This window comes from Drosophila tropicalis, unplaced genomic scaffold (assembly GCF_018151085.1).
Source record: "Drosophila tropicalis isolate 14030-0801.00 unplaced genomic scaffold, ASM1815108v1 contig_867, whole genome shotgun sequence".
NCBI classification, from domain to species: domain Eukaryota; kingdom Metazoa; phylum Arthropoda; class Insecta; order Diptera; family Drosophilidae; genus Drosophila; species Drosophila tropicalis.
In genome coordinates this window covers 1,967,495-1,982,930 of record NW_027173362.1, presented here as the reverse complement: position 1 = coordinate 1,982,930, position 15,436 = coordinate 1,967,495, and the positions used below count along the sequence as shown (strand labels likewise).

The 15,436-nt window shown below is 40.7% G+C and overlaps 1 protein-coding gene across 2 annotated transcripts in view; it reads right to left on the bottom strand.

Moving 5' to 3' along the window:
• Vsx2 (Visual system homeobox 2) overlaps window positions 1-14,034 on the bottom strand; it is a 37,918-nt gene extending 23,884 nt beyond the window's left edge. For both annotated transcript variants that reach the window (XM_068298589.1, XM_068298590.1), the window contains exons 1-2: window positions 13,312-14,034; window positions 7,253-7,306 (exon numbers count right to left, since the gene is read on the bottom strand). In XM_068298589.1, coding sequence (XP_068154690.1) covers window positions 7,253-7,306; window positions 13,312-14,026 — 769 coding nt within the window. In that variant the 5' untranslated portion in view covers window positions 14,027-14,034. The remainder of the gene's footprint in view (window positions 1-7,252; window positions 7,307-13,311) is intronic.
• Between the last annotated feature and the right edge of the window lie 1,402 nt (window positions 14,035-15,436).

Below are 15,436 nucleotides of genomic sequence, written 5' to 3'. Positions count from 1 at the left end.
AAAATGAAAACGATTGACATTTCACTATGAATTGAGAATAGTTAGTTCGAAAACGGCTTGGAATAGTTTTCGACTTACACAAAATCAATTATTTCTCATAATTATTTCACTTTGGAAAATCGAAGATTCTTAATTGATTTTCAACTGTGCCAATAGACATATCTCAAGTGGAAAACTAAATCTGAGATCTTTTAGAAATTGAATTACATTCGATTTTCAGAAACGTTTTTAAGGCCAGCTTTTGTCTGATGGCTCTAATTAAAATAAAATATCCAGCATCACCTGGAGTTTTTGTTCAAATTTACTGGAATTGCCTTTGCAATGCATTTTCAGCGTATGCTGTAATTGAAGATGCCAAAAATCGCCTTCATTTCTCACACACACAGAGATACAGACGGACTTTGAAATTTCCACTTGAATATCTTTCTTTCTTTCTTTCTTTTTTTTTTTTTTTGTGTTGTTTGAAGATATTTTTCACGCATATTTAGTGGAAATCAAGTCGGCAACGTCTCCAACCACAACAACATCAACACACACACACACACATATATATATTAATAATACGTATGATGATGATGATGATGATGACGAGGACGAAGACGACGACGAGCCGTCAGCGCTTCACTTGAACAACTCGACAAGGAAGCAGGGCAAAGAGAAAAAGAAGGGGGACAAACGGGCAACCGGCACTCACAATATGCTTCTACTTAATTTTTCATATCGAATTTCAATGCGAATTGGGTTTTCTCTCTGCTACAAACAGAAACATGCGGTGAGAGATCTATGTCTGTATGTGTGTGTGTGTGTAGTTAGTAGTATATAGTAGACAAAGTACTCGTACTTTTACACTAACTCACAGCGGTTTTGTTTGTGTACTTTCCCAAAAGTCTTGCTGATGGCTTCACGCTCTCAAATGTAGGTACTTTTTTTTTTTGCTATGTTTTTCGTGTTTTATTCATTTTTTGCTTAATTTGTTGTGTTTTCCGGGATGCTTGAGCCACAATTCAACAAGAAGCGAACGAACTAACGTACTGAAAAAGGCCTACTTTGGGTTTTTACTTCGTGCTGGGGCCTAAAACGCATCTTCAGATACCCTCGACCTGCTGCTAAGTGGCGATTTAGCTTAGTCAAGCCTTCATACGTTTAATTCAAAATCTTTTGGAGTCTGTCAACGTTGCTACTGCCGGCTGTCATCATTCTCCGCCTTCAATTTGTCTCATCCTCAAACCCAAACTCCTTCATGAGCCGCTTTCACTTTTTCCCATCGCATCATGTCAAGTGGGGTTTTCCTTGGAACCCAAGATGATAAGTGACAACCCCAAAAATAACAAAAAAAAAAACAAAACACAAAAAGACTGAAAACCAAGAAGGGAAGTGGGGGAAACTAGATACAATTATTAAATATTTAAAATAACAGACCACTTAAAGTCGCGCTTCAGCGCCGTCAACAAAACAACAACAACAAATATACATATACATATACATATACATACATATGTATGATGTGCTATTTCCGACTGGGAGGGTTCAATCTGTGGGTCACATCGAAAATGTGCTGAGAACTAATTTTGAAATCTTATCTACACATTAATTGTTTCATAATTTTTTCCACAGGCAAACTGGAAATTGAAAGTGAAATTGAAATTGCAAAATGGACTTTAAGTGTAATTTACTTGTTAGTTATAAGTATTAGTTTGTATTTAAATTGATTAAATGGTACTTAAGTTTAGTTGATTAGGTTTCGTGTGTGTGTGTGTGTGCCATTCAAGTTCAATTCGTCTTTAATATTCATTCTAAGCTCAGTCTTATTATTGGATTTCAATTTACAATATTTTTGTTTAATTTTAATTTAATTACCAGTTAATTAAGTTTCATGTGGACTAACAAATTTATCTATGGTTTTTTTTTGTTAGTTAGTTTAACAAATGCTCACAAAAGTAGGCAATGGAACTTTTTTCTTTTGTTGTTGACACTTTTAATGAGCTCACACACACACACAAAAGCATATATGTACATACATACATATGTATGTGTGAATTTGCAGAGAGTTTTATTGAAAGTTTCTCTCGGCAATGCCAACACACACGCACACGCACACATACGCACATGCATCAGAACATATTAGCAATTAAAATTTTCTTAGTTAATTACTTTAAGCAGACGACAACGTTAACGGCAAAAGCGAGAGCAAGGGCTGATGGAGAAAGCTGTGTATAAAGAAGGCCACGAAAAAGGACGAGACGAGTGTCAAGCAACGACGTCAGCACAAAATTCCACAGAGACAGGGAGAGACAGAGACAAAGAGAGAGCAAAAAGAAAATGAAAAGCGACAAGAGAGAGATGGGATTGTGGGCAAGCGTCCCGTCTATAGCCTCCTTCGCCTCGTCCAACACCCCGGCGTAGTCACTAGTGTTCATGAATGAACGAACAATAGGAACTTGTGCCCTTTATCGAACAGAATATAGACTTTCCTCGACCATTTGGTCTTCTTTTTTCGATTCCTAAACGTTTTTCTATCATTTCTATCGATTATGCGAAAGTCGAAACACAAAACAAGTAGCTTAAGACCTACAAACTGTAAATGAAAACAACTCAATTTGGGTTTAGGGGAAAGAATGAACTAGTGTTATCCAACACTGGCAGTGTGTAGTATACGCAGTCGTCTCGTCTCTGTGTACCTTTTTATTTGGCTGTAAGCAAGCTATGGCTTTCTCTGCATCCCCCTTCTGCCCCATCGTCTTCATCCTCTCGTCCTCTCTTGTCTTCTTTGGCTCTTGCTCTTGGGGGGATTTTATGAAATTTATGCGCATTTCACTAGAAAATTTAATTAGGAAATCTAATTTGCTCAAAAGCGCATAAAAAATGTTGTCGCTCCTTGTTTTTTTTTTTTTGTTGTTGTTGTTTTTCATCTTCTTCCTTTCTCCTTTCGTTTTGTGTAAGCTCGCCATTTTTGTTGGCCGACCTCCTCCGACCGGCAACGTTACCTCGCCTCTGCCCGTTTGCCCCTCGCCTAATCTCTATGGCTCCCATGCATCAAGTAACCAACAAAATGACTAATTCATGGCTTATGTGTGTGTGTCTCACTCTCATTTCTCCTCTCTCTCTCTCTGACTCTCTCTATCTTGCTTGCTTGCTTTCTCTCCCACTAATGCTCTATGCATATGTATGCATGCGTGTGTGTGTGTGTGTGTGTGTGTGAGTCGCATAAACAGTTGCTTGGCAAAATACGCTAATAAAGTGGCTGAGTTGTTGGCAACGCAATGCGACGTCAACAGCGTCGTCAACTGCAGCAGCAGCAGCAACAACAACAACAACATCGTTGAGAGGCATTTGCAATTTGCATTAGCGTCAAAGTGGCTGCGTTTTTTATGCATGTGTGTGTGTGTGTGTGTGGGGTGGCTCCATCTCTCTGCCTGTTTCTCTCTCTCTCTCTGTCTGTCACACACACACACAGATTAAGTCTCTCTCTCTCTCTCTTGCTCATACATTTGCATGCCAGAGGGATTTCGTTATTTGAAATTTTCGCTTACAAATTTTCATGTTTGTTTGTACTAATTAGAAATTAAATTGAATTATTTGCTTGAGAAATCAAACAAAAAACATTGACAAAGCATTGCCAGTTAGAGATTTTGAGAAGGTTTCCGTGTCAGAGATGAAATCGTGACACGATTCCCAAAGGCTAAAAGTTGCAACTTAACCGATTCCCTTTACTTAATAACTAACTAACTAAGTTAAATAATATAATTAGACATTTGTAAGACTTAGTTGAAAGTAAATCACTTCAAATCGATTGATTATTGTTTGACCTAGAGGAAGGATGGGGTTGAGGTAAGGGAACTTCCCATATCAACCGGATATGGATTAAAGATCACAATGCCCTTTTCATATTTTGCCACAAGTGGTCCATCTCTGCCTCTGCCTCCCTCTGTGTCTCTCCCTCTTAGCCATCACCTATATTTTGCCTGTTGGTTGTAATTTGCGCACTCAATGGAAAATTGTTAATTAGATTCCTTGCTTGCTTGCTGTTTGCCAGCCATGTGACTTTGTCATCATCATCAGCACCATCATCATGTTCTTTTGGCCATTGTTACCTGGTGACTGGTGGTTCTGATGATGGTTCTCTAGCATTTTAGCCAGCTTTGTGTTAAAGTTGGTTAACGTGATTGCTGTTACCCCACAACGCCTTCTCTTCTTCTTGGTCTTTAGCCCAGCTCTTTCCATTGTTTCAGGCCACCTTTCCGCTTCAACGAACGAACGAACGAACGAAGAAGCTGAAGCTGAAGCTGGTGGAGGGCTAAGGAGGTGGGGAATGGGTTGGAGCTGGAGCTGGCTAACCCAACGAACTTTAAGTGCAAAAGCGTTTTGCACTACCAGCAACAGCAACAACAACAATTTTTGCACTAAACTTTTTGCTCTTTCACTTTTTCGTTTTTAGCATATGGAGAGAGAGAGAGAGAGCAAAAAGGAGATCAGAGGAAGAGTGGAAAGATTGCTGAATGTGAAGTGTGGCAACGGTAACGAAGTACAGGAAATAATACGGAAGCAGTGAGAGGCACCTCTCTCCGTCTCTCCGTCTCTCTCTATCTCTCTCTCTCTCTTTCTCTGACTTGCTTTCGCCTCGACCTATAAATTTGCTAAGCCAAATACTAACGGATTTTCTTCTAAATAAAACAAATTATGAAAACCAGAAGAGTAAACTTCTTTTTTTAACGAAATTTATATACCTTTCCTTTTTTCAGTTATTTGACAACTCAGAGAACTCAGGTCTGAATATTGTTCTACCTTATTTAATGGGAAACTTTTCGACATACCCCTTTTGAAAGGGTATACAAAAAGTAAACAGAGTTGGCTGGGTAAATTGATCTCAGAATATACAGAGAGTTTATTATTATTTTTTGGCAACAAAAAAGATTTCAATTTGGTCCATTGGGCTGGGCAGAAATCACTGCGGATTAGGCCACATTTCAACTTCATTGTTAGCGAACACAAAACAAATGTATTGAAACGAAATTTAAGACATTTCCATTTTGAATGTGGCTGAATGTGGCCTAAAGGCTTAAAGACCTTTAACTTGGCTTTAAACTAAACAACTGTTAACTTGTATGGATCTGGAATTATGGTTTGATGTAACTTTTAGCCAATTGCTTATGAACTTGATTTAATGAAAAGATTGACAAGTTTCTTTTCAAGTCGTTGTTGTTGTTGTTATTGTTGTTGTTGTCATGGTTAATTGCCCTTTTGTTGCTGTTGTTTTTGTAGTGGTGAGTGGCCTCTTCTAAGCTCTAATCTCTGACTGGGTCTAAGGAACACGAACTTGGCCACTTGGCAGCACATTCTTTTCCATTCTGTATTCGGCCGACGACGAAGTGCCCTGCTTAAGTCTCGCCGGTTTTCTCTGTATAGTGGCAGCAACATCCAGCAGCGGCATCCACTCGACGACTGCATTCTTCTAGAGGAGAAACTCAACAGCAGCAACGGCAGCAACATGGCGGGATAGGCGGTATGTATATAGAAATGGGAATGGCAGTGGAATTGGGTCTGGGAGTGGGTCTGGGAGTGGGTCTGGGGTGTGGGTGTAGTAGCCACTTATGAGCCATTTGCTAACAGAGAGGCAGAGAGACAGAGAGAGAGAAGAGAGATTGCAAGACGAGATTATACAAAAGCCAAGGCGAATGGCGGAACACAAAATGAGAGAACGAGAGCCCAAGAAGACTGACAAGTAGGGCAATTTTGCCTTTTAAACAAAAGAGTGGAGCACAGTAGCAGGGCGTGGAAGGGGGGAGCAGCACTTGTCTCTTGCTGCACTTGTCATGGTCTAAGATTTTAATTGGCATTTTTTTGTATATACATACATATATACCATTTTTTTTTTTTTGCTTTCTTTCAGTGTTTTGTGCTCACATCTCTTCAATCCTTTTCCTTTCCCTTCATCTCGACTTGTGGGTTTTTGTTCTCCTGTTTCGAGCGTGTCTAAGTTTTATTTGCTGGCCATGACGAATGCAGCCAGTTCTCGGCCAGACCCCCTTGCTCCTCCTCAACCCTTTGCCTTTAATTGAAATACATGTGTGTGAGTGTGAGTGTGTGAATGTGGAACCAATCGCAATTCACATCGCACCAGTTGATGGTCCACAGGGTAGAAAAATAATCAAACAACCTGTGGAATCGATCCATCATGATTTGAAATTCTGTCGTATTCCTTTTCATCCCATTAGATCCTTTAGGGAAACACTTGAGGATTCTCCAGAGAAGCTTTCAACTTGCAAGGACTTTTGTGTTATGAAATTAATGTGGCCACAGCCAATAAAATGAATGAAAATTTTAATTAAAAACTTTTTGGAAGTTCATTCGGTTCTTCGTGTTCTTTGTGTGTAGGCAATTTATTGGCTCTTTGTTTCAGCATTCTCCTAATTCAACCCATGCCATTCCCTATCGATTCCATTCCATTTCATTCCCATGCAGCAACCCTTTCTCGATTTGCTTTGCCTTGGTCCGTGCCGTGCTCCTTTTTCTGATTAGACAAAGTTACGAGGATGTGAGCTTTAACCCTTTCAGCACTCAGAACACATGTCCTCGGTGTAAAAAGAAAAGGAAAAAATAAAAAACAAGGACATGTGTGTGTGTGTGTTGTGCCCGAGGATGGTGTAGATGGAGAAGTAGATGTATAGGCGTGTAAATTGCGTATAAAAGCGTATGTTGAAAATATTTATTGCCCGTTGCGAATGCAACAAAATGAAAATGAAAATTTCATTATTTGACTTTGCCTCTTTTTACCCACACGCACACACATACGCACACGAAAACTCACATGTGTGTGTGTGGTTTTTTTTTGGCTTTTTTTGCTTGTGCACAAACTAAATTGTTTATTTTATTAGCAATTTGAAAAATTTATGTGCCTGTGCGAAATGAAACCCGAAACCCTTTCGCCCCCATTTTTTGTTCCTTTTGCCACGCCTCCCCATGTACACACAATTCGAAATGAAGCAGAGAGGAATGCCCATTAATTAGCGCAGACAAAGACAAAAGAAGCACCACCAGAGAGAGAGGGAGAGGGAGATGGAGAGAGAGAGGGAGCAATTGCTGCTGCTGCCCTCTGTGTCTGAAAAAAAACCGGCAAGTTGGCTTTTGGTCAGTTGCCGAAGCTTTTTAGTTGCAGGACTTGCAGTCCTTGCCGGGATCTGTTGCCTACCTTTAGGCTTCTTGCTGAAAACTTCAACTTAACTATAAACAAAAGAAAACAGGCAACAGGACTTACCAGCTAAACAAGGACCCACCGGACCGGAGGCAAAGTTTTTCAACTGCGGAAAACCTGCAAATGAAATGAGAAATGTTACAAAGAAAGACAGAAATTGTTAACTGGTTTGTTATTTATTAATAACTTTAATTGGTCCAACTATCATTGACGCATTAACCTCAAGTTCTATGAGGCAATGGACAGGTAGAATGTCTAATTAATTAGCCATGCTGAAAGCTGACCTCACGTTTATTAGGCGCTCCTTCCTAGCAACGTGAATTGCCCATACCATATGTCACACAACACATGTGTGCGTGTGTATGTGTGTGTGTGTATTGGTGTTGGACTGCATGTGTGAACAATATTGTTGAGAAATGCAAATTGGCGACCCCGACACGATACGAGATGTTGATGCTATTGCCTTGCCTTGACGAGCCTCACCCTTCAATCCGCTTAACCCACCGAACGACTGACCGACCGACTGAACGACCGACGGAACGACCCTCCGCCAACTTGCCTGGCAATTGACATATCAAAGCAAAATCAAATTTGACAGACAACCGCGCTAATTTCTGGTCGATGTTTCATTGTTTCAAGGCGTTCGTTTCGGTTTCGGGTTCTCGTTCTCGTTTTCGTTCTCGAATTCTTTCGGATCGCTTTGTTTCTGCAATCGAGAAAAGAGAATAAGGGGTTGCCAGCGAGCTGCCTGGCATTTCCCTCAATTGTTTCCATGCTGACGCATTGAAATGCTGCTCGACTTGGAATTGGATGAATTCAAATAGGCGACATATGCCGACAACATCATGATCACGATCATAATGATGACAATGATGATGAAGTTCGAGTCGAGAACGACAATCAAACTACATTTATTAGCTTTCAGTAGGCAGAATAGCAGTTCATCGTAAGCTTTACCAAGAATTCATGTGTTGAAATTTGATATTGAGTAGGAAAACTTTCATGAATTGCGTTTCGCCGCAGTCACAGTTGAGAACAAAAGGGGCCATGGGCCAGAGGCCAACAACACAAACACAATGCATGAAATATGCAAGTGACGAAGTATTTATAAACTGATTATGGCTAAACAATAGCTGATATGGGTCATACAACGAAAGTTCTCGATCTCAACTGGATTCAATATAGTCGTCGCCGGTCCGCCAGAGAGCTCTTCGATTGAATCGAAATGGCAGTTTCTAATCATTACGGGAAAAGAGAGAGAGAGAGCGATCGACAGTAAAGCGAAACCCCTCAACGAGACCCCACACAAAGCGGGCCATCGTGAATGGCGCGTCATTTACACATACAAAGACAAGTGATACAGTGATTGCCAATTGTCCGATCACTCATCGTGAGGCACTTCTGCCTCCAAATGGTAATGAAATGGCCGCGGGTCATGCAAAGTAGCCGCTTCACTGTCCCCTGCAAAACAGTTGTAAAACCGATCAAGGGACAAAAGAGGAGCTCTGTGTGAGTGTGTCTGCGTGTGGAGCGGCTAGGGGGAACAACCTGTTGCCACCAAAATAGAAACCCAACCAAGTGTTTTGAGTGAGTGAAATTGATGAATAAGTGGCCCAATTGAATGGAATTCATTCCATTCACCCAACAAAATGTGATCAAAGTAAAAACCTACATATGGATCTTTCCATTTGAAGACAAAGTGATTGAGTCTGGAGCCAATGGATACAGAGTGAGTATTTAAGAGTGCATATGCAATGTGAATTCGATCATCTTTGTGATGCGGTGGCCATCATTTAATTAGCAGTGGTGAAAGCCACGATCAAATGATTCAAAGTCGCCATATCCAACAACGAAATCCAAAACCAAAATCCGTAACTCATTTCTCAAGCCTGCGACGAAATGAATGAGAAGCGAATGAGAGGGTAAACTCAAGTGGCAAATCGTGTTTATTTGTGTTATAAAATTAGCGCAGAGCAAATGCCTCTCAAGTGTGGTAGTAGAGCGAGCGAAGCTTGTTGTAACTGTGAATAAATTTGTATCTGAATCTGTAAATGTATCTGTCTATCTGTCTATCTGTGTATCTGTATCTGTATCTGCATCTGAGGTAAGCTTGAATTGCCTGTCTCTCTGATTGCCATGTGACGAGGCAGAAAATCTGCCACCAACTCAATAATGATGATGATGATGATAATGATAATTATTATTATTATTATTTTCTGGGTTATTTGTGATTATCAACATGAATAGTGATTATTTTTTTTTTTTTGTTGAATAAAATTAGAATTAATTAAGGCTAATTCCATCACCATCAAAATACATATGTATGTATGTGTGTGTGTGTATAAGTTTATGAGGGGAGATTTGTGCGAAATTGTTTTTGGCCATTGGCCTCGCTCTCTCACACCCTCCCCCCACCCACCTTCTGCGGAGGTGTGGTGGGCATATAGCAAATTAACCCCTTGAGTGCCACTCGCTTTTGCCTTACGTCAAGTTGCTTTAATTGACTTTTAACAAAATTTTTGCAAAATCAAAGCAGAAAAAGTGTGACAAAGTGCCAAAATGAGAGGAACTGCACTCATAGTGCCACCACAATGTCACACACAGCCAGCCACAGTCGGCCAGAGCGATGTGAGAGGGTGTGAGAGACGATGGAAAATGTGTTCACACCTCAGACAATGCATACAAGTGGGCAAAAGTGGCAAGTGGCAAGTGGCAAGAGGTAAGTGGTAAGTGGTAAATGGTAAGAGGTGCTCCTGCTGCCGGTACTTACTGGCCTGGGCCTGGGCCTGTCCCTGTGCCTGGTCTGCTTTGGGCTGGGCTGGGCGGTATGAATGGGTATGGGGCCAACGGCAACTCACTCATTCTTGTTAGACGTCAACGCGAAATCAAAGCAAAAGTCAAACAACGAATTTTACTTAGACACATTTCTTTTCTACATCTCGCAGTGTGTATGTGTGTGTGTACGACCGCACACATTGTCCGCACACACACACACACACACACACACACACACGCAATTAAGACTATATATATTTTTATCATCCGAGGTCGGTCGTTGTCAGTATGGGCAAAGGTGGGCTGGGTAGATTCCTATGTAGGCTATTAGCAAACTGGCTCAAATATCAAAGAACCAAATGAAGAGAAACCGTTTCGTTTCGTTTCGTTTTGATTTGACAAGTGGAGCAATTAGCAGAGTTCTTTTGTTTTGTTTCCTTTTTCCAAATTTTTCTTTTGTTATTCAGAATAAGCATTCCATCGGGCATTATTTAGTTAAATATACAAAAAAAATCATATAAGGGATAAGTTGTCCTCTAATTAAACTAAAGGGAAAACCGGAATACATATAAGTAGACCTCAAGACTTTTCCTGGTAACTTTTGACTCTGATAACAACACAAGTTCGGGCTTAATCTTAGACATTTGAAATGAGAAGGATATCCTTGGGTATGTTCCATTTCATCAGGCAATTTTGTGTTAGGAGAACTTATAATAAGGACATTCCTGTTAAAGTCCTAGACCCAGAAGTCTCCCAATACAAATATTTGGACTTCTTTAATTGTGGGGATCAAATATTAATATATTTTTGCCACTTTTATGCTTAAGAAACAAACAGTTTGAACAGGATCTTTACTTCCTCTTAAACTGTATTGAATTTGTAAACATTTTTCCCTAAAAGGAGTGCTTCTTTTTGGCCATATTCAAAATTACTACCGATGGCATTTTCTTCCTTTAATGCTGTTGTTATTCTTAGATCTCTTTTGGCATCTCCAAGGAGATGTATTATATGACAAAGGGAATACTTAGTAACAATATCCATCTAGATGAATACAATATAAAGTTTAAATCCATCTTAAATGATTGTTTTAATAAGTTTTGTCACCTTCAGAGAAATGATTTTCGTTTGGTCAGTCGCTTGTCAATTTGAAGGCGACTTAATTTGGCCTTTTTGTTTCCCCCCATTTTCCTTTGTTTCACCTAAATGGTTAATTTTGAGCTGCAAGTAATTTGCCAAAATATGTGCTCCCAGCAAAAGGAAACAACAACAAAACCAAAAAAAAATGGGAAAAAATGGAAAAATCGTTTGCAAACACATCAAAACGATTGTCACAACAAAAGAGCGAGACGAACGACAAGTGAAGTGAAGACCAAAGTGAAAATTGTCAATTAAATAAACGTGAACGACGAAAACCAAACAAAGAAGAAAGAATAAAATGGAAAATTGTTTTCGTTTTCATTCTCTGTTGCCTGTAGTTGGGTAACCAATTTTCCGTAAAAGATCAAAGGCACTTAATGGGGAGATGGCGCCACACACACACACAGCGGCAAAGCGGAAAATTCGCCAGCCATTTCCATTGATGAACATTTTTTTCCAACTCCAAAATGTATTTCAAGTGTGAAAATTTGGATGAAACGAATCGAAAGAGATAAGAGAAGTGAAACTGAAGTCTTAAGATTCCTTAATATTGTGATTATGTTAGCCTTGTGAAAGGGAAATATTTAATTAGGCCTAACACATATGCACTTGCTGTGTATGTGTTTGTAACTTGAAATGAGGTAACGATATTTTAAACTGGAAACCGAAATGATAACAATAACCAAAGCAGAACAAGCCAACAATATGCAAAATTAAATAGGATGACGAATGTAAAAATTGTTAAAAGACGCAAAATAAATTAAATGAAACATGTTGAAGACCAACAAAAGAGACACACACACACACACACACATATACACAAGTGCGAAAAGGTTCTTTCTCACATTTATTAAACAAATTACGACAACTCGTAAGAGGCGATAAGAATAATAATAATAATAATATTTATAAAAACACAATTAAAAACCCAAAAAGGAAGTGGAGAGTGGGCTTAAAAAAAGGAAAAGGGGGAAAAGAAAGCTTCACCAGAAGCAACAGGAAGTCATTGGATGGTGACTAGAAATCAAAACCAATGAGAAATTGGCACAGTGTAATCAGAGCAAAAGGGCAAAAAAATCGAAAGAAGTCTGGAGGATGACGTTTGATATTTTAACGCTAATTAAAATACACAATAATAATAACAATAACAACAGCTGGCACTTGAATCTGCAAGATTATCTGCTCTCACATACACACACACACACACACATATATCTACATATGTGAACCGACGACTATCGATGATATTGCCACTTGCTCTTGGCGATTGCAAATGAAGCTACAATACAAAAACTATGACACGAATCCAATACTCTGCAGATAATGCTTCAGGTTATCAATCGATAAAAACATTTCACAGATAAACTTTGCGTCAAAGTCAACAGACTCTCATTGTCTGAGGGTATGACAACAGCAAACTAAGCTTAGCTCCCTCTTGCTTGCTCTGTCTTTCCCTTTCTTCATCATCGTCATCATCATCATCATCATCATCATGTGTTTGTACTCTGACTCTGATCGCTTGACAAAAGCTGCGTTTACAGTGGTTCAAAAGTCGTTTAACAACACAAATAGGTTTCAAAAACTTCAAGACTCTGATTTTAGAAGTTTTAAGGAGTATATAGATTAGATAGATTTAGTATGCCATACTGAAAAGAGAGAGGGAAAGAGTACGCGACACTTTTCACAGTTTTTGAACCACTGTTCACTGAAACTGAGGCCAAGCAATTGCCATGTGCAATTAGCAGCTCAACTTGAGTGGAGGAGGTGGAGATGGAATTGGAATTGGAGTTGGAGTTGCTGTTGAAGTGGCAGTGGCTTGGCCTGTACCCAGACCCGAGACAGAGACGGAGACGGAGACGTGGTCGGTGATGGAATCGGAGTCCGTATCTCGGTGTCTGGTTTTGGTTATTGAGGCTAAAGCTGCTTTGACTGCCTGACCGAACTGATGGGCTCGTTGATTAATTTCTTTTTTATGCAAATTTTGCCATAGCCACTCACCCACCCGCACCCACCCACCCCATCTAGCCAGCTGTATATTGCAGCTTATTCAGTCAGTTAGTTCGTCTGTTGGTATGTTGGTCTGTCTGACGGTCTGACGGTCTGTCAGTCTGTCTGGCAGGTGACAAAACCAGTTGCAATTGCTAATTGGAAAAACTTTTACTTGCTGAAAATTGCCAACTAGAAGAGAAGTGGAAGAAGTGGCATCTTACCCTGGGCGTGGGCTTGCAACAGCGGGTGGTGATGATGGTGTGGATGATGCGTATGATGTGCGGCTGCAGATGCTCCTGTTGGAGGTCCTGGCGGCGGTGGTGGCGGTGGCGGTTGGTTGGCTCCCGATGCTGGCATAACGGCCACAGATGATCCATGCGGATGATGGTGATGATGATGATGATGCACTGCAGCGGCGGCCAATTGATGTGGCATAAAGGCGGCAGCCACTGCGGCATGGGCATTAAAATATGCCATTCGGGAGGCAGCTGCCATGGTCATTTGGTGGTGTTCCCTATATTGTTGTTGTTGTTGTTGCTGTTGCTGTGAGTGATGATGTTGTGGTTGTTGGTGATGGTGGTGTGATTGGTGATGGTGGTGCTGCTGTTGCTGCTGCTCAATTGCTGTTGTTGTTGTTGTAGCTCCAGCATAAAGTGTGGTGGCTGTTGTTGTTGTTGTTGCTGCTGCTGCTGTTGTTGTTGTTGTTGTTGTTGTGACAGCTAGTTTTGGCGGTGTTGGCGTTTGCCTTGCCGTTTGAGTTATTGTTGTTGCTGCTGCTGGTGTCGGTGACAATGTTGCTGCTGTTGTTGCTGTTGTTGTTGTTGCCGTTGTCGTTGTTAGATCAGTTGCCGTTTCAATGCCCGTTGCGGCAGTGACTTTAGCTGCCACCGCTAAGCCCAATAGCTCTTGTATGGCAAATGGCGAACGTTGCGGCATTCTCGACGACAAACGACAAAACACAACAACAAAACACAATGAAACAACTAAAAACAAACAAACAAATGTGCTGGAAGCTCTACACTTTCAGACTCAGCTCAACAATAGCCTAACAGACAACGAACAGAAATTCGATTGTTGACAACAAATTTGGCTTTTTTACGAAATTTTGACAAGTTCTCTGTATGTGGCACGCGCTATTTTTGGGCATCACAACAAATTCGCAATAATTTCCACGTTAAACTGTTGCCTGACTTAATGTGCACCAGGAGTTTTGTCGTCGTCGTCGTCATCGTCGTCGTCGTTATCGTTGCTGTTGCTGTTGCCGTTGCTGTCGTGTCGTTGTGCACAACGGTAAACGACGTAGCTTTTTGGTAGCTTGGCTGACTCTTCTTTTGCCTGGTACAGGATAAAAAAAAAAAAACGAAAAACGAAAAACCAAAAACAAAGCCGCCAACAAAACAGGCATCAAAAAGAGAGGCAGAAAAAAAAAAAAAAAAAAAATTTTATATAAATGTATATATGGGGAACACGAAGGAAAAAAAAAATACGTTGAAACCCGGAGAAAATAATACAACAACAGCAACCACAACAACAACAACAACAGTGAAAAAAGCAGCATCATTGCCGCAACATCGTCAAAATTGCGGCTGCGACGTCGGCGTCAACGTCGTTGACGACGTCATGCAACGGTAAATCATCGTTAGCAGCAGCAACAACAACAACAAAGGGGCGTATTCGTAACATTTGCCAACACTAGCCGCACTCTTCGCACATTGCCCTTGGAGTGAGCGAGAGGTCAATAGAACACAATTCCCCTCCATGCCTACGCACAGCTGGTGGGCAACATGGCGCATGTTTCGCAGCCTCTCCACCTGTGTTAGAGCAGTGCGGCCTGCCCTGTTCGCACACAAGCTAGCCATGCTCTTCCAACGCACTGAGAACTTCCAGTGGCCTGGAATATTTCCAGTTTGCGGTTCATGTTTGTTAGTGTGCGTGCCGTTAAATGAGCATGTGTTTGTGCAGTTTTTGCCTTTGTGTGCGAGAACCCATTTTGTGTGTGATGGCCGGCCAAAGGAAGGCAACGAAATGTAATGCGGCCTCTTCTCTCCTCGTTCAATGAAGGACGCCAATTTATAGCCCCCCACCCACCGAAAGAAGCAAGAAACACAGCACAAAACGAAAAAAAGGAGTCGAGACTTCGTTTCGTAGTAAAAACTACTACTGACAGTTTTTACATTTTGCATTGTTGTGACATTTTCGTTCCATTCTGGATCTGGATCTGGAGAAAGCAGTCTAATTAAAATTTATACAACTTTTACTATTAAAATGCGTAAATTAGCATTCTGTCTACATTCGTATATCCCTCTCTGTGCGTGTAAGTGTGTGTGTGTGTGTGTGTGTGCGCTA